The sequence below is a fragment of the Argiope bruennichi genome, chromosome 7 (assembly GCF_947563725.1).
Source record: "Argiope bruennichi chromosome 7, qqArgBrue1.1, whole genome shotgun sequence".
NCBI classification, from domain to species: domain Eukaryota; kingdom Metazoa; phylum Arthropoda; class Arachnida; order Araneae; family Araneidae; genus Argiope; species Argiope bruennichi.
The window spans coordinates 123,929,857-123,957,572 of record NC_079157.1 but is presented as its reverse complement, the minus strand read 5'-3'; the positions used below and the strand labels follow the sequence as shown (position 1 = coordinate 123,957,572).

Here is a 27,716-nt window from a genome sequence, read left to right as displayed (position 1 = left end):
AAGCAGTAATATTTCGAATTTCCGATTTTTTTTTATTCGTAATGTATTTTATAATTATAATAATTAATCTTTACACTGCCTACACATTAGTTTTTTTCACAATTCTTACCAAATACAGCTCCCAAAATTCAGTGAAAACTATATGAAGCTAAGCGCAGCCTGCCAACTGGATTTGAAAATATTAATTCATTTTCATTCAGAACGTACAAATGAGCAGAATTTCAGATATCTAGCACATCAGGAAGTGGATAAAAAAGTCAGTAGTAAAATTTCGTCTTGGAAAATGTGAAGCTGCTCTAATTAATTGCGCAATGAATATATTCGCAAAAATATTGGTAACTCTCTGCTTCTGGAACGGAGATGACAGTTCATTTCAGACAGTAAAAATGCTGTTTATTGGCTATAAAATTCCTTTCCGTTTTCTATATGGCATTTAATAATGCTATCAAATAATACTGTCATTTATATTTTACACAAGGGTTCTGATTAAAATCATTGTTCAAAATCACGTGCTCATATTCGAGAATCTTTTAGAAATTGAAAATAATAGCCAGTTTTCTTTGTTCCTTCATACACTCTTATCTATCAGTTTCATCGTTTGCGTGTAGAAAGGAAACTCAAGCCAAAAATGATTTCTCTCTCTTTTTTCATGCCACTTCTGCACACGGAAGCCGTATTTCTACTACACGAAATAAAAGGTACTTAAAGCTACTAATTTCTTTTAATTATTTTGTCTGACGTTTTGCTGATTTCTTTTGAATCTGGAGTAGCAATAATAATAATTCATATTACTGAAAATCACGTCGGATTTAATGGAAGTACGTCAAGCCTCAGTGATCCGTGGAATTCTATCTATCATCGGCAGAAAATCAGAGTAATATTTCATTAAGTTTTATGAGTATCTGGAAATGTTGGTATTTTGAAAAATGAGCTGAGATACGGCGAGGAACTTAAAAGTGATGATGACTTCCGATTTCTCTTTCTTTTTTTTATGTGTGAAATTATATTAGTTCACTCAGTTTCCATTAATTTAAAATGGAATCGTGATTTCATGCTATGAAAGCGATATAAATAAGTATTCATTAATTGTTAGATTTTCTTTGTTCCGCACTTTTCATTGACAGAATTTTGCTATGATTTGTCATTTTTATATTGAATGTATTAAACTGCAAGAAACTGAATAATTAAAAAAAAACAAGGATTGATTGTAATGGTGGCTTATAAATTCAAAAACGCGTAGCGTTGCAAAATATATTTCTCCAACGATAGCAATACAAATGCCATTTTGAAAAAGCCAGTTGCCTGATTTCCAACAGTAGATTACATTTTTGGCCTGAAATTCGAACAGTTTTCATTGTTTCATCAAATATTTTATCTATTGGTGAAAGCTGAAACAGAAGAATTTTATTTTATTAATCTCTGTGTCATTTACTAAGAGAATAAAAAATAAAGTTACAATAGAAGACAGAAGAACATTTTTTGTATATTTTTGGTGGCGCTATGATGTCATGGAATGAAGAAAAAAGATCATAACAATTAAAATAATACAGCTTTAATATCTACTATTTTGACAGAATCATAGACACGAAACCATATGTAAACGATTTAACTGAAATTAAATGCATTTATTTTCTCCGGTGAACCAAAGTTACTCTCTCAGTGAGTCACCAAAGATGACTAGAGGTGGATAAAAAGGTAAAATGACAGTATCATGAAATTCAGAAAATAGATGAACCGCGCATTTCTTAACATACAGAGTGTTTTCGGAGCTAGTTTCCATTAGAAAAGTTTATGCACTCAATGTACAGCACATTTCTCAAGCAATTGAAATGAAAAAGTTTTTAATATCTAGCAATTCGATGGCAACATGAACATGAAGTAATATGTAAATTATTTAAGTAGCATTAAATAAAATCAATATTTTTCAATAAAATCAATTTGCGCTTTTCTCAAGGACAGAAATAATCGTTTTTGAACTGCAATCAACTATGAGCAGTTCGCAAATTTGGATGCTTTAGAAGGCTATTTCCCTTTGCAGCCCCAACCTATGTCTCATCACTGCATCGTTTTCTCCCCTCATTCTTCGTTTTTACTATCCTCCACTCATTTTCATTGACTAGCAAATTCTTAGAGATGAAAATTAAAAACTATGTTATAAACTTTAAATAAATGAAAACTAGAATACAAACTTTCAAAATAATTTTTCAGGGAGTCTGTAAATCTGCAGCCGCAATAGACAAATGGTCACTATTTACTTCCTTATTCAAGTTTGTTTTAGTCTAGTTGTATTAATGTTCCGTTTCAAAGCAACACAAGGGCTTTTTTGGAATGGACATAATAATTTTGAACCAAGGTCAGATGACGAGGGTGACACCCGAGCTGGCACCTTCTCTCCAAACTTTCACACCACACCAGCGGGAAGACATTTGGAGTTTAATAGAGTTAAAGAGCACCGGACTCGCTTACACGACGGTTCTTCCGTGGAATCGGGTCTCGAACCTGAAAAGCCCACTGATTCCGAAGCCGAGACCTTACCACCACGGCGTTTGTCTCTAAAATTAAATCTGAGCTCAAAATGGAAAAATGAACGTTTATGTATTCCTATCTAGGTTTCAGTAATAACCACTATTCCCAAATGGAATGTCCTCCTACCTTACGTCAAACTGAAATATATTTTTCGATCACAATGAAGCACATTGAATATTGGCAAGCAGTTGCTCCATTCAGTGTCTTATCCTGTGCTAGGTATCGATCCCCTCATTGCTGAACTGTTTGGAATTTTAAATCATTTACTATGTTATCAATAAAATTCCAATTTCATGACAAACCAACGTGCGTGCCGGTGTCCTGGCATAGGAGTGGCGCGTCTTCCACGTGATCTGGGAGTCCTGTGTTCGGTCCCGGTTCGGGTATGGTTGTTCTTCTTCTGTGTTCTATCTGTGAGGTGCGTGAATGTGCCCTTCCCCCTTGTAAAAAAAGGGGTTGTTATGCATGAAGTAGCTCGTAATTCGTAACTACAATTATAATCACAAGATGATAACGTACCGAATTTCGTTCATTTAAATCAACGCGTTTACATGCGTGTGAAAGTACGAACAAACAGATGGTCACCGTTTGACACATTTGGCTCAAAATTCGACAAAAATCTATATTTTAGATCATAAATTTGTGTACAAAATTCCATTTACCTATTTCTTTGAGTTTCGTAGTTATAGAATTCATTAGTATTCGGACAACCAGACGGACAGACTTTCTGTTGAATGAATTTCGTTCAAAATTTAAAAGAAGTGTACAAATTTCATCTATCCAACTCAACTTGATTTTGAGTTATCTTATTAGCAAGCAAGACAGACTTAATCCACCCACCCTCTTAAAAAAATGTGTTTTATGGTCTCAGGGAAGTCTAAAACCTAAAGATTCGTCAAAATCTCGAGTTCAAATTCTGTCATAATTACAGTACTTCCTCAATATTTCGTAAACAAAAAAAAAATAAATAAAATGGTTTCATTTCGCTCCAAACTGCATTTTTTTTTTCATAATTTTGCAAATTAAAATACGTTTGTTCGGAATTTCTGTATTCCATTGAATATAAACTCAGAAAAGAATAAAAATGTAAAGAACTCTAAGACAAAAAGAAATGATGCCGCCAACTACATAAGAAAAGAAGACAAAGAGGAATACGAAATAGGAAAGAATTGGCTTCGGAGAATTTACAAAGACCCGTGAAAAAACCTAAAATTCGGAGACTCAATTGTTGAAAGCCCCTCATAGATCGGCAAAGGAGAAAAAGAACTCCGAGAAAGCACTTTAAAATGTTTCGAAAAAAAGAAAAGATGGGGTGGGTAAATGGCGATGAAGAAGAATTCGAAACAAGAAAGAATGCGTCAATATTATAGACACGAGTAGGAATAAAGAGTTCTTAGGTTTAAAAAACATTTTACAGGACAAGTAAAATGCAGAACATTTTGAAATCTATTTAATTATTTTTTTTTTCATTTCACGGCTATAAAATACCGATATGCTTTCAAATCATCCATTAATCACTTAACATTTAATTTCTTTTGTCTTAATATTTTTAAAAAATGAGAAAAATGGGAGCATTTTCGAGGAAGGATTTAGATTTGAACTAGCTGATAACCAAAACTTAAATTATTCCATTCATCTAATCAGTGGCGGATTTAGATTTTTTGTGATCACCGGTTGTAAACATTATGAAGCCTCTCTTTTAATAATTGCTCAAATTTATTTCATATTTCAATATATTTTTAATTTATTAACATTAGTAAATTTTTAATTTATTCACATTTTAATTATTTATTTTTGTATTTTTGTAACTTTGTGCAGATATATATGTATATCATGGGGAAAAATGACTAAAGCATCGAAATTCTTGGCAAATTTACTATAATTATTAATTAAGGATTTTTATTTACTAATTAAAAATTTTAATCGTAGAAGGAAATAACAAATCGCAAATAAATTTAATAATAAAAATTATTATTAAACTTAACTTGTCAAATGACATAACCAGAAAAATGAATAGAATTTCAATATGCTGTTATGAAATTGATTATATTTTAATACATTACGATTTTCTTTAGAAGCATGCATTTAAGTATTGATATTTTATAATTCAAAGAATTTGTATTTTTCACTACTTTTTGGCAACTAAGCTAATAATATTTTAATCACTAATAATATTTCAATAAAATTTTCTAATTTACTGCCTACAGACCCTTCTCAGCTAGAGACCCTAGGCACAAGCCTTGTCTGCTAACTGGTAATCTGCCACTGGATCTTCAACTTCAATGAAGTAACCACATTGTAGTGATTGGATTTTGAAGCGTTAGGAAATAAACGTTCATAGATGGCGCTAGACAGCTGGCGCGAATGCAATTAAAAGAGTGATGTCATTCGAATGTTTGCTCTTGGAGGAGAAGGAGTTACTGAGCAGAATAACTCGAACGAATCTGCAATAAATTTGTTGTTAAGTTTTCTATTTGCCTATTTATTAAAAGCAGTCATGAACCAGCCACGACACACATATTATAGGTTTAATCTCTTGACGCAATAGATATGATAGTATGTATCTATGTATGCATAGCTATTTATAGGATGCTGAATATCTAGCATGTATAGTTATAACATGGTATATATCAAGGTATGTATAGCTAGGTAAAGGATGATGAATATCTAGTATGTATACTAATAACATGGTATGTAATCTAGGTATGTATAGCTAGGTATAGGATGCTGTATATCTACATATACTATATAACAGCTAATCATATGTGTAGTCCTTTAACCACTATCATTAAGCGCCTATACTAAATGAAAATAAAAAAATATTCGATTTATCACATTGAACTGTCATTATCTGCTAAAATAAATGTTTGGAAAATACGGATTCGAGACTTCGTTCTGTCTAATATACAACTTGTATGAGAGACTGATACACTATAAGCATCTTCATAGGTGAAATATCTTCTTATTGATAAGCCTGGTGAAATTATAAACTTAGACATCGTTTTTGTTATCTGTCCACTATTCAAAATGACAAACTCCGGCCTCAGAATGGATCTTCTAAACTTCAAAACAGGATAAAACATATAAATAAAGAAACTAATTAAAATAAAGGGAATCGCATATTATGTGAATAAAACTTAAGAAAAATAAAGTCTACAGAATTTAATTCGTTAAAGGTTCAGTTTGATTCACTTTTACAATAATTGTTACGGATTATTCACAAATAAGGGACTGCATAGTTTAGGACAAAATGTAAAAAAATTGGGACAATCTGAAAAAAAAAAAAAAAAAAAAAAAAAAAAACTACAGGATTTTTATACAGAAAATTTAGCAAAAAATAAAAAACTAACATTATTTTAGATAGCTATCATATAGTTTCTATCTATAGCTTCAGGTAGACTATCATAATCAGTTTCTCTCGTTTACCGTTATAGCAGAAATCAAAGAATACTGTGCAATTATTACTGTATGGTTTATGTATCTAGTGAGAGTTTCTGTTCCTTTTTTAGAAAGAATAGCAGTTGCATGTATCGACATTTTCAAAATCATTATTTCAAAAAAAGAAAAGGGGGGGGGAGAGAATCCTTAAAAGGTTACTCATGCAATAACTAATATACTATGAATTTCTTTTAGAATTTTGTGAAAATGCTGAAAATTTGTGAAAGCTCTTTAATAATTCCACATTGAAATTCTATTGAAAAGAATGGCATGTTCCATTTTACTTAATTCATCCAAAGTAGATAAAATTCTGATTTTATTCCCCTTCTGAGTTAATAATTACATATAGTTTCTGTCACTAGATGGCGCTGCAAAACCTGAAAGTGAGCTTTGGATTTGAATGTTGGGTGCAATGTTTTGTGGAAAATTCTACAAAAATCCTAAAATTGAAAAAAAAAGAAGAAAAAAAATCCTATAATTAAATATTTTTGGTTTAATTTCTGTATGATGATTTTACAGTCTTGAAAATATCTTATTTCTCCTTTCTACATTTTTTTTTTTTTTTGCGTATACGAAGCATATTTAAAAAAAAAAAAAATCGATCTCTAGGTTTTAATTAATCCTTACGTTCGAAAGTTTCCATATACTTATAAGGCGTATTTTTACAATTATGTCTATTTGTTCATCGATCTGTGAATAAACACTTTATCCAAACACATAGCGAGTCACAATCATGAAATTTAGATTGTGATCTTTTCACCAAATTTGCAGATATCTAAATAAAACTTGCACGAAATTCATCCATACGAAATTTTTTGGACCTAACATATTTCATGTGACCTCAATAACTCAAATAGAAGAAGGAATGTTTTTAAAATTATGAATTTATCATTAGAATGATGGATATGTATCAAATTTTAGACCTAATTTGTCAAAGGGCTGACTGTTTGTTATACATTAACAACTATGAACTTACACAAAGAATTAGATATATGAAATTTGTATATACATTTGACCTTGAAACTGTAGATGCATATTAAAGTACCCAATCCATTTTTTAAAAAGAAATTCAATTTAGAACAAAGAAGCCACACACAATTTTCTTTTATTCTTTGACCCTCGAATTTCATTAACTACCTAATTAGATAACACATTCGATTATTCTAATTCCCATAATAATATAAAGGATATTTATTTAATGTATGGAAGCGCTTATAGGCGATTCTTGGATTTTAAATTACTGAAGACTTCCATTGATTTGGAGTTTCAAAACTAAAAATTCAGTAATTCGATGCGCGAGTCAGACTCGTCATTGGATGCGAACTAGTTACTATATGGTAAAACACAAAACTCTCAATTTTATATGAGCTTAAGATAAAATTGAGAAAACCTTAAACCGGCTACTCCGACCACCCCTGTGGCACATGGAAAATCTGAATGACCGAACCGCCGCAACAACAACACTGGCAGCAATTGTGGTTGAGTCCTAATGGCTACCATCGGCCACGGTACTACCCTTCCCTTGGGGAATACGTCCGTCATCGATGGCAGGATCCCCACCCCCACCTTCTTCTGCACCAACAAGGGTGGTGAGAATCAACCATCATGCCGGAAGCTTCTCATCTTCAATTACGAGGTGCTCCCCAGGGGGAGTAAAACCGAGGGAAAAACACCCACAAAACTTTTGAATAAGAAATGAAAAAAAAAATGTTTCGAAATGTGACTGTGTAATCAACTACACAAAATAGCAACTAAAAACTTGATTCTTCGCTTTGATTCAGTATTTGTGGAATACCGGGTGGAAAATTCTGTAGAATTTTTCAGAGAGATGCGGAAATATTAAGAATGAGCAAATAGAATACATATACACTTACATTACCAAAATTACTCTTTTTTTTTTTTTTAACGCGATAGAGGCTAAAGAAAACAGTCCACTTTAGACTAAGTCATATTTCATGGAGGAAGATATATATTCACATAAAGGAAGATGTGAGAGTCAAAACGATGAAGAAGTTATGGATTGCAAATCTCCCACCAAAATTATCCCTTTTCTATAATATCGTTTATCTGATATTTGAATATCATTTATCTGATATTTGAATCTGAAGTGGTCTCCCTAAAATTTACTCGCATACTCTCTAGTAAAAGAGTTATTTCTCCTTGCTCTGAGTAAAAATGTGTACCTTAAGTGAGGTCACATACATTTCAAATAGTATTGATGAACAACATTACTGAATACTGATTTATAGCTTGAATTGAATCAATCATGTGATGTTTGGCGAGTTTTTTGTCGATTTGACGCTGCCTTTTCACCTACCGAATGAAATCAAAATTTGATATATAACTAATTGCAGTCGCAAAATCACATAAATATTTTCATTTATTTAAAACAGTATTAAGTATTGAGTTTGAGCAATCATGTTTACATGCATGAGCAAATATAAACCGACAGCCCGTTAACCTTGAAATAGAATTCGTTCAAAATTTAAAAAGAATTTACATTTTGGGTGCCAAACCTACGTACAAAATTTTATCTTCCTAGCTATTTACATTTTGTATTCGGACAATTGGATAGGCAGATATCTTTGGAATGACTTTTGAATTAAAATATGACAGGAATCTAAAAATGTGGCATAAAATCAATATGCCAGTTTTCATCCATCTTGTTCGAAGCACTTTTGAGTTATCGTGTCGACAGGCAGACATACGGGATTCTAAAAATGTTTTTTGGGACTCGGAGAGATGTGAAGCATGGAGATTTGCCACAATCTGGACTTCGAAGTTTTTGAAGTTTACAATATTTTCTCTTTGCATACTTCGCACGCGAGAAAGTAAAAAGTAAATGTTGCTTTCTCATTCGTCACAACTGTAAGAGTTTAGCTTATATATATATTTACGTTGAGGTGGGATGTGTTATGCGATTCTTTGTTGATTTATAATTATATATAGAGAATCTGAAGAATATATTTTCGAAAAGAATGAATCCTAAAATAGGATTCCATTTTTATATTTAGCTTAGAGATAGTTCATCAGGTGTACAGTAATATCACAATACGGTAGTATCTCAGTAATCCAGTAGATAGCAATCTGGAGGAATGTTGGATCAGCGTTTTTTCGTTAGAATAAACAATTCTAAAAACAAAATCAATGTTTATGGCATCAAATATTTCCAAATATTTATATTTATGCGGAAAATTGTACCGTAAGTATTACTCAATACAATTTAAATTCTGAGTAGCAGTTTATTTCTTATGTCGTGGCAAGGTCACACACTTCGGCATGCGGGATCCCCTTTCGCGCTGTATTGAAAAAGCCGAAGATTCGAAGATCATTGTACGACTATCTCATTTTTATCTGACAAATATAGATAAATTTGTTTATATAATGGGTAACAAAAAATAGTACTAAATTTCTTGCAATGGTCTAACATCCAGGGACAGGGAGTGTAGATTTCCCTGGCATCAATCTCAAGCAGTGTCGTGGATTGGATTGTTTGAATTTTTCTGACCCAAGAGCCATGATGCTGATTATGCTTAGCCAAACCAGAAAGGGGCATGTTTATGTCATGTTTTTAAAGACAAATACGAAGAGGAGATGAAAAATCATATCGTGTGCTTACTGCAATCTACCTTTATTTACGTCATTGACTTTTTGTCATCTCACATCCCGCACCTTTTTCACATACTTTCGTGTTTAGATTTGATGCATGAAGACGAGAATCCAGTATGCATTTTGGAGAGCTCAAAATACAGAATAATATAATATATTCAATAAAAAAAAATGCTTATGAAAAATGAAATCGAAAGCTCTTATGAAATCTTTGTTTCGATTGAACTCTTACAAAAGTTGTAAAGATGAATAGCTATATTGTTCTTCTTGAATTATTTATTTAATAATATAAAAAGGTCCCAGAAATTCAGAATGATCTTTTTTCTACAGTAGAATAAATATCTCCTTTGTCTTTATAATAATTAACAAATTTAATTTTTAAAAAGCTATTTAAAAGCAAAACCACAAACATTTCCTGGATATTTTAGCTTATGTCTTCGTTTTGGTACTTGAATTGTTTTTGAAATTTGTAGTTTTAACGAAAATTGTCAAATTAGTTTAGTTATATTAACGTCCCGTTTTAAAGCAATACTAGTGTAACACTATTTTGGGAAGGAACTCGTAATTTTCAACCGCGGTCAAATAACGAGGATGGTACCTCAGCTGGCACCCCTTCTCCAAACTTCCACACCACACTAGCGGGAGGAGTTTAGTCCCAATGGATTGAAAGTGCACCAGACCTGCTTACACGACGGTTCTTCGTTGGAATCGGGTCTCGGACCTGAAACCCTTCTGCTTCTAAGTCAAAACCCTCCTGTCTAAGTTTACCACGTGGTTACCGTGGTCTATTTCTTTTGAAATATAAAAATATCGAGAATTTAAATCTATCGCCTGAGAAATACAAAAAAAAAAGTTCGTCGTTTTGTTTTCTTATTTCATTTAATTGTAACTTAGATGTAACATCAGAAACAATCACGTATCTAAATTGATGAAAAATCCGTTTTCACATCACTTAACTTATTTACTCTTGGCACACAAGACTTGAAAAAATAAATGAACTCATAAAAGCAGGGGGTGGGAGAGTATTTCATACCAGGTACTTTTACAATGCCGAAACGCTCTCCTAGAAACCATGCAAGTTAAATTTAGCTGCAAACATCCTCAAACGAGGTTGCTCTGAAGCCACCCACAAGGTAATATGTCTCCACACCCCTCGCTCTCCGTACTACTTGTTCTTTCACCAATTTCACACACCACTGCCATACGTGTCAACCCTCCCTCTCTTTTCATCTGCTCCCCAACACCCTAGAGAGAAAAGACACTCTCGTCGGAAGATGTTCGAAATCATTACTGAGTAGTTCCCCAAATATCGTCTGCTTGCATATGCATCAGACCCGTTCCGGCTTGCATCACGGGCAACATATGATTTTTATTCATATATTTATTTTATACACAAGTTGATTATTAACACCTAAACATTTAATACTTTTTAAATCTGTTTTAACGGATTTTTTAGTGCCGAATTCAAATAAGAATCCTCTTATTTCCAATCAATCTATAGGTATAAAAAGCAAAGAGAGCCTTATTGAATTTGGTTTGAAATTCATTTGCGATGAAGTTTTGCAAGTTATATTAATTCTTTGTAGTCACATTTATTCATTTTAAACATTATTCTTGCTTTAAAGGGAAGTGTGGACTTCAAATTATCGTGAAAAACATTTTTAAATACTTATCTTCAAAGCATTTATTTATATTTAGATCTAGAAGAATAATGTATTTTAAATTACTTTTTCCCAAGACGAGGCTTGTTACAAAATTTGCATTTCTTTAGAATATCCCATGAATCTTATTTATTATTTTTTGCAGGAATTTTGTAAATTTACAATGAAGATTACATGTATAATCATTTAAGATTTCAACCTCCATAGAATAAATTTAGAAAGAAAAAAAAACATGGAATTCGAAATATCTAATACATTCTAATATTCATAAAAATATTTTTTGAAAATTAATTTTTAAGTCAAATTATATAGTTTTTTCAAATTTTAAACGAAAATAAAAATTAAAAGTAATAAAGTTTAATTTTAAAAATGTAAAAAATAATAAATACAAAAAAATAAGGGGTGATAAAATTTTTAGTTAGTATTAAATTTAAAAATGTATTTAAAATATTTTAAACTACTAAATATAATTACATTTCGATGCATATTCATATATAAAAAAATCAACGACAATAACTTTTTTAAAAAGCCCTGTTGTTGTCCTCTGGCAATTTAAAAGACAACTTTCTTTTTTCTTAACATTGAGCATTCTTTTCAATGAAAATATACTATACTATTATATATTGTCACGTAGGTTCTTTTGTGTGGAACTCAATGACACACACAAGAAGTAGAGCTAAACCAATTTATTAACTCAATTCTGAACTGAGAACCCAGTGACTGACAGATCTTCTGCTTTTATGCTAGCAGGGTAAGTTCCAGAATACTTTTCTGGAGACAGTAAGAAAAGTCCAGAATACTTGTCTGGTAAATTAAAGAAATGTCCAGAATCTTCTGGAACATGAAATAAAGGAAAACGTAAAATCAAGGAATTAAATATTAACACAGACTGTGAATCGCATTGTTTCTAGCGGGATTCGAACTTATGATGGCTTGACTAAGAGACCAGTGCTATGACCATTCGGCCATGGAGAATCGACTCCCTCTTTTCAATACGGCAATATATATATATATGTTTCTTATGGCACTTGCCATGTACAAGCCCGCTGTTCGAAGACAGCCGATTTAAACCTGTGGGAGAGCTCCTCTTGTTTCTATAGTAGCGCCATCTAGGGCCAAGAGAACGACTTTAGCTACACACAGGTCACAACCCTTTTTACGGGGCGGACTTCATTCACAGATCGTAATTTAGACCTGAATCAGAGAACGATCACCCCTGAACCAGTACCCCCACTGGTATTACTCTTGAAATGGAGGACTTTGTGACCACGACAGATTTATACGCGCGTCAGCCACCAAGCACGCGGGGAATTTTCTACCTAAGTCTTCTAAAGTATCAAAAGGTACAACAACAATGGAGATCATACTGAATATAGAACGCAAATCATCATTTTCTACAATTTCTTGGCTAATTTTTGTTACTTTTTTCATGTATATAGTCTAAATATAGAAATTTCTATTACGATTTAAACCGTTTTTGATTTCTTTACCATGGCCTTTCAATGGTTATTGTAAATTGAAAGAAAATAATGAATATCCAAAATCGCCACTAGATTTAAACGTTGATTAACTTTTTTGCAAATAAATGCCATTCGAAGAATTGCATATATCCAAGATAAAGAATCCAAAGCGGATTTCCGGAAACAGTCGGGCGAAAGTCCGAATAAACAGAACAAATCGGACAAAGGTTTTCATACTTGACAATTGATAACTTCTAACAATAATCGTTGAAATAAAAAATTTATACATAATTAGTGAGAATTTAGAAATTATAAAATCCATAACAGAATTTTGAAAACATAAAGCGCATGAAACTCAAAAGTAAGAACAGAGTTTTAATAGTAAAAGAATGATATAATAAAGAAAATTCAAAATAACAGATATAATATATGATATAAAATAATATCAACAAAAGCGTAAGATAAATAAAAGAAAATATAAGTAAATATAAAATGAATCTACTATAAAAGTAAAGAATAAGATAATCTATAATTAAAAGATAATTTAAAATACTAATAACAATAAGAAGAAAAAGTAATATATATACAGCTGATATATGACATTTAAAAAAATATAACACTGCTCAAAATTTCAATATGTAAATATTGTACTCTCAAGCACTATTATGCAAAACAACTTCCAATATATTTTGTACAATGTTCTTGATTCCAGTTTTTCCAGTCTTATGCTGAACCTGTCCCGAAATTCCCATAATTCTATAACTATCTTGAAATAATTTTTCCTTTACTAGTCTTACTTCATTCATTCATAAATAGACTGATGTGAAAAACTTAAGCAATCCATTCAAGAGATATCTTCACTTTCCAGTAGCTGCTGGACATCAGCAGTCAGTGTGGCCGTGCATTGTCATTCATAAAAACAAAATCTGGTCCAATAGCACCTCGGAACAGATGCACATGGGGAAGTATCACCTCTTTAGAATACCGATCTCCTGTTACATAACCTCTGTCGAAAACATGGAGCTCAGTCTGCCCGTTTAGCATAATGCCTCCCCGACGACAACTCCAGGACCACCCTAGCGGTTTCTTTCCATGATGTTAAGGGGATGAAATTATGTCCCGACCTTTTTTTAAATCAACTGGCGTTGAGAATCACTTGTGGCACGGAATCGACTTTCATCCGTAAAGAGGACACGACTCCACTGATGAGATGTTCAGTTTTTGTGCTCCTTACACCATTCTAAACGGTGCCACCGAATGCCAACTTTCGAAGGGATGCACGGTGGTACGACAGTGGGCGTATAGGCCACCTTTGTAAAGACTTCTGGTAGCAGTAAACTGCGACACTTGTCGCCCTGTTGCTGTACACAGTTACTGAGCAGTAGCGCTTGCTGACTGGTATCTATCTCTTTTCACCTGCAGGGGCGATATGTCGATCATCCACTGCAGTTGTTTTCCTAGGACGGCCACGACCAACCTTTCTAACAATACCTATTATTTGGAAGGTTTTTCAAGCGTCGAAACGACACTTTTGCTGATTTTCCGAACTCTTCAGCTACACTGGTCAAACTGCGCCCCTCCTCCAGCTTTCCGATCATTCTTCCACGAGTGAAGTCGTCCAGGTGATTTCTTCTAGCCATATTTCACAAAAAAAAACTCACTTGCACTTGCAGCGAATGTCTTTAATGCCATCACCTTTCTACTGAATTGTGTGTTCATTATACTGATCGCAATAATCCCTTTTCTGTAATTTCATGGCTACCTGCTTAAAATGTACATTGTTGCTTAAGTTTTGCACACCAGTGTATAATATCAAACCTTGCATTTATTACATATATTGCATATTTATATAAGTAAAGGATTCCTTTAGAGATAAATTGTCTCACAGTAAAACATGAAACTCCTGATAACCCTAATGCATGGAAAAAATAACAAAGGAAATTTCTCGCCCCGTAATATAATTCTTCCTGTACGTATATCCAGATCATATAATTAAAAACCACGAGAAGAATGGTTTACGGAGAATATATCGTTATTTCAGCTGTCTGAGAGGAAACGTTGCAAAAAACAAAAAGGTTGTCTCATTTTAATTTAACTGAATACAGATTATTCATATTAGGAAAACACAACAGCAATATTGAAGAAAAATAATTCATTTCCAAAAGATTTTTCTCAATTTTTGAAGCCAGCAAGTCTGAATGCGTTCAGAAAAACAATCAGGACCGATATCTGACTAGGCAGTTGCCTAAGACCACTGGAGCTACAGGGTGCTGCAGGCATATTCGTAAAAGGATATTATTGGTATTGTGGACAAATAAATAAATTTATAGAAATTATTAATTCTGTGAATCATAAAATATTAAAATTATGTTAAAACTTTATCAAGTAGAAATGGCTAGGTTCCTATTTGTTTCATTATGTTCACTTAATTAGTATAGCATTTATAAATACCAAGAATCCACATAAAAAATTATTGTGCGCAGACACAGACATTATAAAGCCGCAAGTCATTAAAAACATATTTTCACAAAATTATTATAATAACAAAATAATCTAAAGTCAATCATTAATATTTTGTTACTGTTTTTTCAATTCCTACTATTAGCTCACACTCTCTCTATATATATCTTGTTCAAATTTTCAATCGTTAAAAAAATAATAAAATACTTTTTATTCATCCACTCAAGTTCAAATATATTTTTTTTAACTTGTGGTGGATGACACTTGATATTAATATAGTTTTTTTTTCAAATATTAATTAATTAATTAAATTTGTACAGTAATTTCTATTTCGTCGCCAAATGCGTTGCCATGTCGTCAAATAGTCTCCAAACTCAATTTTGCCCCTTTATATTGTAATTCTGTCATATGTATATACATATTTATATCAATTGTAATTATTTAATAAAAAGTAACTAAAATAAAAAAAAAATTGTTGACCAAAGTAGGAATTGACTTAAAATTTGGTTTTTTATATATTACTTGTTTAAGTTAAAATAATTTCAAAATGTGAAATTAAATTAGAGTATATTTCCGAGTATTTGGTTCATGACTATCCAGCTTCCGTACTATCTGGCGTAGTTTTCTTTTATCATGATTAAATGAAGAAGGCAAGGCGTTGAATTGTCAACATTGCCAAACAACTAACTAAAAACTGTAAGTTTTGACTCTTATCTAAGGGGATACTTTTTCTGATCTGTGTGATCATTTATCAGTGAAAAATAAAATCAGCCTGAGCCCATTTTCTTAAAAATTAGGCCTATGATTTACGTTAATGTTTTGTTAATGTTTCCTGCATTTTATTTAGGCATCACAGAATTTGTATTAAAATGTGAACAGTTTGTGTCCTTTAACTTACTTTTTCTCTAATAAATTCTTACAGCATGCAGTGCAATATATAAACATACACAAACTAATAGTACTGCGTCTTCTATTTTTCGACATGTTACCTTCGACTACTTCTATGATTCCCCGAGCAGCGATCGTGTTCACATTCTATTTGGCTTGAGATAAATTGAGGCTTAGTTCTCTATAAGAAATGAGAAAATACGTGTTATAACAGCAAATTTTGGTATAAAAACTTTGTCTTCTAGTATTGGCGGGCAAAGAAATAAGTTCATAAACTTTGTTATTCGGCCACATTAGGCTGGTATTCGAGAGTGTACTGTATTCATTTCATTTCAGTTCAGAAGAGGGTGTACTGATTAGAATCGCAAAGTGCTTCAATCCGAGAATAGTGCATGTGCAAACACAAAACTTAATATCAGAAAGAGAATTTAAAAATTATTCTTATAAAGTAAAAATATAGATAAATATACTAAATTATTTCTTTAAGCTTTCCTTTAATATCAATCAACGGAATTTTAAGGAATGAGCAAACACCTAAATAAAAGAAACTTTTTACCATTAGTGACAACGGGGGAAGGGGTAATATCAGTTCCGCTATTGATTTGTTTTAAAGTAACCAGTTATTGGTTTAAAAAAAACAGTTAACAATTCAACTATTTAAGTTGATTCTTCAGTTTAATGTTTTTTTCATTTACAAACATCCATTAAAAAACACAAATGAAAAAAAAAAAAGCTTCATTTTTTTTTCACCAGTTGAATTTCATCCAACTTAACGGTCTACTTCTCTTTAAAAGAAGGGGAAAGGAAAAAGCTTTCTCATAGTCACAACAAAATGCAAACGATTTTGTCACAAAAAATCAATCCGATGCCAAAACAAAAAAAAATAAAATCGAGAATCGTCTGTCATACTTCACGGGGGAAACCGAAAAGCGCGGAGTTTCACTCTTCGTTTTTCCTCTATTGACACTACGCCACTTTGCCTCCCAATTCTTTCACGCTAATGATGAATGGAGGAGGGGAGTCAGCCAATCGCGCGTCGAGGACGGGAACTGGCAGGAAAGATGGAAGGGGGTGTAGCGAAGGTGTGACAGCAATACTTAAAACTACTTACTTTAAAACTTGTGGCCGTTTTGAACGATTAAGTTGCGCACGCGTGTGAAGCGTCGTCTTTTTTGTAGTGAAATGGATACCACGCAGTCTTCCGTGATGATATGACAATTCTCTCCATCCTCTTCCAAGCTCTCTTCTGAACGTTGAAGGTTCGAATATTGTTGTTCTTTTTTTCACGTTCGGTATTTTAATATGGCCTTTATAAGTGATATTTTCAAATTCGATTCATTTTTAGAATGATTTTGTTTATAATTTATCAACCTGCGAACGATTTTGTGCTGTGTTCGATATAATGTCCTATTTTTAGTAAAGAATCCTCTAAATTATTGGAATTGTTCGAAAATGAGTTTTGAGGCAAATTACCAATTATTTTCTTCGAGAATAGCGTGGATTGTGCAGTAACTTTTTCTTTGTAGAACAACAGAAATTCTTATAAATAAAGAAACAAAAACAGATCTCAGTGCCCCTGTCCTCATTAAATAGGAATCATCGTAAGTAAAATTTAATTTTATCGTTTTTTTGTAAATAACTAATAATTTAGCAGTTTCAGAAATTCCATACTCTATAATCTTGCGAATAAACTTCCCAATTCCGTTTTTCCCGCCAGTAATTTGCCTCTTGTTCTTTTAGAAGAACATCTGAAATTTATAGAGTGATTCAAACTTACTCTCTCAATTCACATCATAATTACTGAGAAAGCTTTCGAATTTTACATCATTTTTTTTTCATTGAAACACAACTGCTCTCAAACTGTTATTAAATAAATTTAGCTCTGGCCAAATTATACTTTAGATAAAAATTTTCCCACTATTCAAGCGGGGGGGTTTTTTTGGAGGGGGGGGGCAAGTTTTGAGTTCTGTGGAATTATCGTCTGAATTTGCAAATTTCGTAAGATAAAAACACAGACGCACGTGCGTCGTAGATCGATCGGGGGGAAGGGGGATGGCGCACCGGTCGCTCCTCATCGCGACGGTGCGAGCAGGGAGATACACCCCCACCCCTACTTCATAAAGGGGTCCTCGCGACAGTGCAGGCCAGCAGTTGTCGAACGTAGATCCTGGACGCATCGTTTGAAATACCGCTTCCCACGATTTATCGGACCTGTTCGATAAACTTCGAAACTTTTTTTGACGAAATTCGGAGAACGGCAAAGGTCAGAAACTTTCTCTTCGCTCGGTCAATTTTGTTTTTCTCCAAAATTACCCATCATTTATAAGAAAACTGAACTTTGAAAAAGTTGAATCCTGAATTGAAATAACTGATGCATCATTAAACTTTAAAATTTTTGGAAAAAAAATTCGTTCACCAAACATTTCTCCATAGTTTAAATAAATCTTTAAATTATTAAATTAGCCCACTTAAAATGATTGATAGTTTTTACTCGTTTTAGTTAAAAGTCACTTTTCACTTTATTGGCTGAAAATGTAATTGTACTACGCAGAAAAGACCAAACAAGATATTTATTAAAAAAATCTCTTCGAAAATAAACCTATTTTGACTTTTTAAAACGATCAAAACTTTGAAATCGATGTGGTGATTTGAAACATTTCCTATTACATGACTTTTATATCTTAACATTGAATTTCATCAATATTTGACCGATATTTAACTGAATCAGCATTTACTATTTGAAAGAATAAAAATCATTTTTTTGCAAAAGCATTATTTTTGCCGGTGTCAAACTTCAGTCGATTTTTAATGGATAGAGGTTCAAGCAATTGAAACTGATTTAATCATGTTGAACCTCTTGCTTGCGATAATATTCATGTCCGGCTTCCCCTCAGCCCACCTTCTCAGCTATCATGGAATGTTCTCTGCCCAATCAAATCCACCTCCTGATCCCTGCTATGAGGAAATGTCTGAACCCCGCCGTTGTATTCCTGACTTTGTCAACGCTGCCTTCGGTAAGGAAGTGAAGGCCTCCAGCGAATGTGGCAGCCCTCCTACCCGATACTGTACCACATCGACAGACGATAAAGGTGAAGTTATCCGTAACTGCCAGATATGCGATGCCAGCAATCCAAAAAGGGCCCATCCTACCCCTTATCTGACGGATCTCAACAATCCTAACAATGTCACTTGTTGGATGTCTGAGCCCTTTTCTCAATCCTTGCACAATGTGTCCCTCACCTTGTCTCTTGGGAAGAAGTACGAATTGACTTACATTAGTCTGCAGTTCTGCAACCAGAAGCCTGATTCTCTGGCTCTCTACAAGAGCATGGACTATGGAAAGACGTGGCATCCCTTCCAGTTTTACTCGAGCCAATGCAGGAAGATGTATGGAAGACAAAACCGAGCAGTAATCACCAAGGCGAATGAGCAAGAAGCTCTCTGCACCGATGCTCAGTCCAATGTGGAACCCATAACAGGAGCCAGGATTGCCTTCAGCACTCTGGAAGGCAGGCCTTCTGCTTACGATTTCGACAACAGCCCCGTTCTCCAGGACTGGGTGACGGCCACTGACATCAAGGTAGTGTTCAACCGATTAGTTGGGTGGACGGGCAATGAGAACGAGACTCTTGGTCAGACGTATTTCTATGCAGTGTCCGATTTCGCTGTGGGAGGCCGCTGCAAGTGTAACGGACATGCATCCCGTTGCATCCACGATAGGGATGGCTTGCTGGTTTGCGACTGTAAGCACAACACGGCAGGAAGGGACTGCGAAAGGTGCAAGCCGTTCCACTTCGATAGACCCTGGGGAAGAGCCACCGCACATGAAGCTCACGAATGCGTCGGTAAGTTCCATTTTAATTCTCTCTTTTTGTAAATAAATTGTTTAACTGTATTGTTAACTGTATATGACTAAATATTTCGTTATACACGAACTACTACTGCAATGGGCATGATGGCATTTTTCGGCATTGTCCCTGTTGTGAAACGAGTTGAACAAAAGTTTATTCCCCAGTGAACTGTTTAAGTTATGATGATCATAAATTGAAAGATAGATAGGAATTCTAAAATTATTACGGTTATTTTAATCAAAAATATTTAAAAAATGATAATGGTCATTTAACACTTTGGCATGTCATTATAGACCCTCGTGGATTGTGAGCTAGTACCAATAAAATTCCAGCGTACGATGGGATTTATGTTCATTTTTATAAAAATTGCTAAAGTGATATCTGGTAAATTGTAGATAAATTATTGATCATAATAGCAAGCACTCATAGATTCAGGTATTAGAAAGACCACTGTAAAAAAAGGTTAGATATCCATTAATTCTGTGTTCATTGAAATACATTACACATGATATTTAATAATTACATCGTCTAAAGAACAGATAAAGCTATTTATATTATTAAATAAAAATTCCTTTAACGTGCAGATGTAGATTAGAAGATAACGAAATAATTTTAAAAAATGGAAGTAATAAAATAAATTTCTACAAAACATTGCATAGTTACTGTAATTTTTTCACTAAACCAATCAGTCAAATAAAATTGAAAGGATCATTTTAATAAAAATATTATAAGTTTATGTAATTATTATGCTCAAGTACAAGATAACACGTTAAAAGTGTCTGAAAAAAATATATGGCGTGGGATCTAAAAATAATGAAGCGATGTAACAACTGATCGATTATTTAAATATCTGTTTCAGAATTATGGATTCAGAAATTTTTAATGCCCGAAATTTCGAAATCCTGGTTTGCTTTGTAAGTTTAAATATAAATAATTGTTTTAGCTTTCAGTCTTGAAATCAGACAATTAAAGTCCTATCAATTAAATGAAGTATTATGCAAACTCCTTTTCATAATTTTATTTTGCCATTTTTCAGCATAAAAATTCCGATCTCAAACACAATGGGTATTTAACTTTACAACAAGCTTCCGCTGCCATTAAATGAACACATTCTGTTTGGTGGATACTTTGGCGTTTTGATTCTGTTAAGAGTCTATAGAATACCGGAGATGCTTATGGAATTAATATTATTTTTTTGCGTTAAACTATCTGAATCCGCTGAGCATATCCAATTTCTAATTTCTACTTTTCGCAATTCTTATACACATTTTAAGACAATACGCTGTGTTCATTAAAGCAGAAACGTAGGTGTGAATTTCAGTGTCATTTATAGTTAAACATTTCCATACTCACAAACATTATTGGAAATTTAAAATTTAAAAATATATATATAAGTATAGTAAAAAGTCCTTAGTCATATACGTTCCTTGATATTTTACCAATTTACGAACGCGATTCGCCCTTCGCTGACTGTGTATTTTGTCGTTGCTATGAATCCTCACTGTTTTGTTTCAAAATGATTGTCTTTGAATTGATTGACTTTTAATTAATTGTCTTTGAATCCTTTTATTCAAAATTTTATCCGCTCAGTATTTTTTTTTCGTATGTTTTGAAGATATTTTGTGAATTCCACATCGTATCTCATTTTTTTCCCTTTTAAAAAATTGTTTTATATCAAAACGAATACTACAGCAGGTTACGCGTATAAAGTCTTGCCAAATGAGGAAATCACAGATTTTGGTGTTGAAATTACAACTAGCGTTACCATAGTTAAAAAAGAAATTAAATTAGCATCTTTTTTTTTTTTTTTTTTTTTTTTTTGTAGTCACGTATCTTAACTTTTTTTATACAGAGAATAGAGATTCTATGATTGATTAACTTTTAGTTTGCAAGTCAAAAAATATAAGATTTTGAACAAATATAATAAGATTTTAATGCAATATTCACAATCTTATGCATAACTAAACTGAAAGAAAACGACCTTTAAACGCTCGTACTATAAAAGGTAATACATCAAAATGAATAAAAATATTATACATTTTTAAGTATTATATGCATTTATTTGTACATCCGAGTTCATTCATTTACTTGTCAATGCTTACTCCGCACAACAAAAATTTTAAAATAAATTCATTTTTGTGATAGTTACCAAAATGTTTCTCATTTTTACCAATTCCATTCGAGATTATTTAGAATAAAACAATTTAGTTAGAACCTTTTAAAACTCGTAACTCAAAACAGCTACACATTTCACTTGCTTGTGTTGATTAATCCTTTCTAGGGCCGTGGGAAGTATGCTTCCCACCCAATTTATCAATCTTTGTATGAAATTATGTAGGTTGGCATAAGTTCTGACACATTTTTTTAGAAAGACAGAAACTTAGATGCTTCAGTTCTTTATGTCATACAAAATGATGTGCCTGGATTTGTTACTTCATTATTAATTAGCCAAATTAATTAATGAATCCAATTAAATTTATCTAATAAGCTAAATGAATCCCTTTTCTTATTCTAATTTCAAGCCTAAAAATATTTTAACATAATATGACTAGAAAAAATGGCCCTTTAAAGGGTTAAAAAGTTTTAAAAAATATTTACCAACTTTCATATGATATTCCTTTTAGTATATCTTTCTGCATACCTCCGTCAACCAGAAAGAGCCGAAAATAAGTTCGTGGCATTTGCAAAATATTTAGTTACTATCAATTACTATCTTCCTAATTTATTTAAATTGATGACATAAAAAATAAAAAATCTTACACGAGAAAGAAAAGATTATCACATATCTTTAATAAAAACGATCGAAATTTAAAATGAATACAAAGGAACTCGTTTTCATACATTTGATTTAAAAGAATGATGCTTAAAGGATTTCCTTTCTTAAAAATTGCTAATATTTTAATTATTTTTTTCGTTAAAAAAATATTTTAAAACATCAGTTTCAGGAATGATTTCGCTCTGTGTTTTGCTTATCTATTCAGTTGTTTTTCTCGTCACTTCATGTATCATCTGCATTTATTTAAAGAAATGTAATGTATTAAATGCTGTTGCAAACTTCATAAATCAAGTTATCAAATCAAAAGGGGCACCTTGAAAAAAAATTGGTTTTATTCATTTGTTTTGGATATCGATTGGATAAAATCGTGATCCATAAATATAGAGAATGTCAATAAAAACGACTTTCTATTTTAAGGCAGAATGCTCGGACGGAACATCTTTGTAAAAAAAAAAAAAAAAAAGCCGCAAACAATGCAGAAGGCAAAGAACTCATTCATTTTTCTCTAAGGATCATTCTAACCTAAAATGCTTCTCAGCTATTTCACAAACACTATTTTTGGAGAACACTACCTCTGTCAAATTCTCTGCTTCACGAAATACATATGCATACCCATACAGCATACAAGCCTCACGTTCACACAAATTAGGAGGTAACAACGTGAAGCAGCTATACTCACACGCATATTATATATATCTATGACGTGTGTGTGTTACGGTAAATGTAATTAATATGGTATTTATGCATAATTACCTGCGATTACTTATGTTGACCTGAAATTCTGGTCCCCACCACGTATCTGGAGGTATCACCACATATGTACGTTAAATCTGTAGCCTTGCATCCACACGTTAAGAAAAAATATTATCACGCATCCTCACGTTAAGAAAAAATATTATCACGCATCCTCACGTTAAGTTGGAATATTTTCTAACGCATCCTTCAAGTGGTTTGAGAACTATAGGATCCATCTCAAAATAACCCACCTATAGCTTCAAAGTACGATCATGAACTAACTAGTTTTCACTTTTGTTAACATATTGCATTGTGACTATAGGATCCATCTCAAAATAAATCACTCATAGCTTCAAAGTGCGATCATGAGCTAACTGATCTTTAATTTCCTTAACATACTGCATTGCGATCAACAGAATAAATATTTTTTTTTTCCGGTGCGGGGGCCTGGAGAAAAGTAAGAAATAGTTCGCTTCAAGTTTCAAACGCATTTTGCATATTGAGAATAATATTTATGGCATATTATTGAATCCCTAAAAAAAATATCTTAATACATTTTGATATGTCTTGTCTGAATGTGACGCTCAAAGATCTCAAAACAATTGTTTCATTCTATTAAATACATTTTTCTTTTGTTTTGTTTTTGTACTGAACTCTATCAGAGATGGATAAGTATACTCGGAAAGAAAAGTAGACTGGATAGTACGAAAGATGGATAATCCCGAGCATCCAGTTCGGGATTATCCGGCTTACGTACTACCTGGCCTAGCTTTCTTTTGACGTAATTAAATGAGGAAGGCAAGGGTTGCTTTGGCAACATTGCCAAGCCATTGGAAGCGGGCGTCAACTACGACCCTCTTACGTGTCGTGTGCAAAATACAAGTTGTGACAGGGAAAAAGCAGCGTTCTGCTCGTTGTTTTGTCAGTGTGTCATGGACCTCAACTGCTGTTGCTGTTCCTGATTATAACTGCACAGTACGTACAGCATTCGTAAATTGCTCTTGGGGTATGCTTAATGTCTCTTTAAGTGTACCACAGTGAAGATTTCAAAATGGGTGATAACCGAAAAACAGTTGTAGTGATATGGAGAAGAAATTACGCCTTTACGCCCTGTACAGCGACTAGACTCTGGTGTAACAGTAAAAACCGGCATCCGTTTTTTTGACTCGTGGGGCCGCATTCACGTTCTACTTAATACGTATTATGACAGTGAGTGATAACTGAGTAGACTCTTCGACCTAGAAAGATCACTCTAATTATTTTTGTTTGAATGAATTAATTTAAAATAATGAGAAATTCTTTTTTGTTTTTAGAGGTAACTTTCAAAAATAATATTGAACAAAAAATATTTAATTGATGATTGTCGAAGCCGTTGGAATAAAAATTAATTTTGATATAATGTTAAGAACAAATAAAGAATTTTAAGCTTGCATCGAAAGTTTCATAATTTTAGGTTCGTCAGTTTGAAGAAAAGGGAAACTTACATTCTAAAGATGCAAGTAATCTGCCATTTATTATTTTTACTTTCTAACATACGAAGTATAGAGAAACTTTGTTGCAATCGTCAAAAAATTCGAATTCGATATTTTGACGGATCTCCACATTTTATAGCTTCCAGAATACGAAAAACACATTTTCGGAAAATGCCTGTCTGCCATTGACAAAGATAACTCAAAAACGCTTTGAGCTAGAAGGATGAAATTTGGTATATGGTATTTACAACAAATGAGTGGATATTTATCAATTTCTGAACTAAATCTATTTTGAAGAAGTCTATCTGGTTGTTCGAATATAGCTTAACACAACAATTTCAAAATCAAAAATAGGCACTTGAATAAATTTCTGTATACAAATAGAAATGTAGGTATCTATCAAATTTTTAGTGAACTCCAACAAAGGATTGACCTTCTGTCGGTCTGTACTTTCAGGAGCATGCAAATGCAGTAACTCAAAAACTTAATGAGTAAAATATATAAAATTTGGTATGTGATTTTGTATTTGCAGTTTTGTGACAAATTTTGGTTTCAGTCGGTTGAAGGAATTGTGTCAAATCATATCACTGACCGCCCGAAGGCACACGGATAACGAAAACTGAATGACCGAACCGCCGCAAAAACAACACTGGCGGAAAATGTGGTTGAGTCCTAAGGGCCATCGCCGGCCACGGTACAACCTTTCCCTAAGGAAGTACGTCCCGTCATCGATGGGAGAAACCAGATCCCCCTCTTTTTTGTGTACCATCCAGGGTGGCGAGATCCATCTACCATGCCGGAAGCATCTCATCCTCATTTCGAGGTACCCCCCCCCGTGGGTCAGGGATATGTATCAAATACAAACTCGCTTTTCGCTTACTATCAATAACATGCCAGCGATTATTCACCGAAAAACTAGCCTAGAATCGCATGATACATTCAGCAAAAAAACTTAATTCATGTCAAAGGTTAATATTTCGTAATTATTAAACGTCGCTGCCACGCAAAACGTTCTCTGCCTTACTCAAGATACAAAATTTTTTCGGGGGGGGGGGATAACACCTTTATTAGAGCAGAAAGCAAGAAAATTTTGGGAAGACTTATCCCGTTGGTTTTTGAAGCTACTCCTTCTTAGCCAGGAAAGTCGTGAAGAATCGTTACACTAACCAGGATTTTGGAGCTTTAAAACCAAAATAATTCCGATCAAAACGTAATGTTATTTAAGTCACTCGAATTGACAGAGAGTAAATTAATTTGAGTAGAAAATAATCTTGCAATCTTAACCTTTAGAAAATAATCTTGCGAATACCAAAGCATTCAACAGTTTGACTTTAAGTAGATTTTTCTACAGTCGGCAAATATCAACACAGATTATTTAGAATCAGTGTTTTAAGAAATACTGAGAAAGAAGAGAGGATTGTTCAACTCATCTGCTTCATTCCAAATATAAACGCAAGTTATTCCTATTCAGAGACGAATTTAGAATGTGAGAAAACGAAAAATAATCTGTAATTAATGTTTTTTTCTAATTATTTTTTGTAAAATTTTATTTGAACAATGCTAATTTCAAGCAAACTCTGCTTGTTTTGTCCAACAAAATAATTTGCTATTCTAAAAAAAAAAAAAAAGAAAGAAACGTAGAAGACTACGAAGTAATCAATTATGAAATTTCAAAGTACCGATGAATAAGTTTCTTGAACAGAGAAATTTGTTGCCAATGTATTGTGTCCGACTATGTTATTCATTAAATTAAAAAATAAAGATGCTAATGAAATGCTTTAAAAATGAAATATAAAGATGAGTTTTATAAACTAGTTGGTTAGTCCATCTATAATCTTTGAAAAAGGCTTGTATATTTATAATCAATTAATAAAATGAAATTTTTCCCAAGCTTTCGAATGTATCATCGAAGTTTCTGCAAGAAAAATTTACATAATGGGAAGAAAATGAATCCTTATGGCAAAGTAAAGAAATATTCATTAGGTTCATTAAGAGATGATGTAGTAGAGTTTCAAGTGCAAAAAATACTTCAGGCAAAAAGGAAGAACAAAAGCAATATCTATTGTTGTTAATAATTCAGTTTACATGCAGTGATTGCCAAGTCTCAAAAATATCAACTTTAATGTCTTAAAGGAACGGGGGGAAAAAAAAGCTAATAACAAATATTTTTTTAAAAATTATCGATAGTTAATTTTCTCCGTAAATCATGAGTATTTATTATATTAGTTCTGCAAATTTCGTTCTTAAATGCTGAAACGTTGGAAACATTAACATGATCCGAATGATTAACTTAATTTTAAGAATGGCTAATTCACTACTTTAAGGCCATTGAAAGCATTGCCAAAATATATACAGAAATAAAAGATAAATTTAAAAAAATAGTGGTAGAATAGCTAGAAGTGTAAGAAAGACAAAAAAAAAAAACATTAATTTCTAAATGATAAAATAGTTAATTTTTATACTTTGAAAAACTGACAGCATTCTGTCTCATGTTTTATAAAAAAAGTGCCCAAAATTTAGATAAATTTTCTAGTTGTTTTGGAAGAGATTTGGAACATCCAAAGCCAGAATAATTTTTATTCATATTAAAATTAAAACGAGAATAGTATTTGCACCAAAGAACTTATAGTATGTATAATTTTCATAAAGCCAATCAAAGCTAATTTTTTCCCATGAATTATAAATAATTTTTAAAGCATGTTGTAAAGTATGTTTGTTAAACTTTTCAAGTAGCAATTTGGAGGCAAAGAAAAAGAACTGTAGTTTCAGTAATGTTTTCATTCAATAGAAATGACAAATTAACGATAAAATAATCTTTTCTGAGTATTGGGACACAATTT

The 27,716-nt window shown here is 32.6% G+C and overlaps 1 protein-coding gene across 4 annotated transcripts in view; it reads left to right on the top strand.

The window, feature by feature from the left end:
* Positions 1-17,175: 17,175 nt before the first annotated feature.
* Positions 17,176-27,716, top strand: part of LOC129976224 (netrin-1-like) — a 152,213-nt gene continuing 141,672 nt past the window's right edge. For 3 of the 4 annotated variants that reach the window (XM_056089683.1, XM_056089681.1, XM_056089680.1), the window contains exon 1: positions 18,017-19,887. In XM_056089683.1, the coding sequence (XP_055945658.1) occupies positions 18,888-19,887 (1,000 nt within the window). In that variant the 5' untranslated portion in view covers positions 18,017-18,887. Of the gene's footprint in view, positions 17,302-18,016; positions 19,888-27,716 lie in introns of those variants that run through there. The other variant, XM_056089682.1, reaches the window with a different exon arrangement.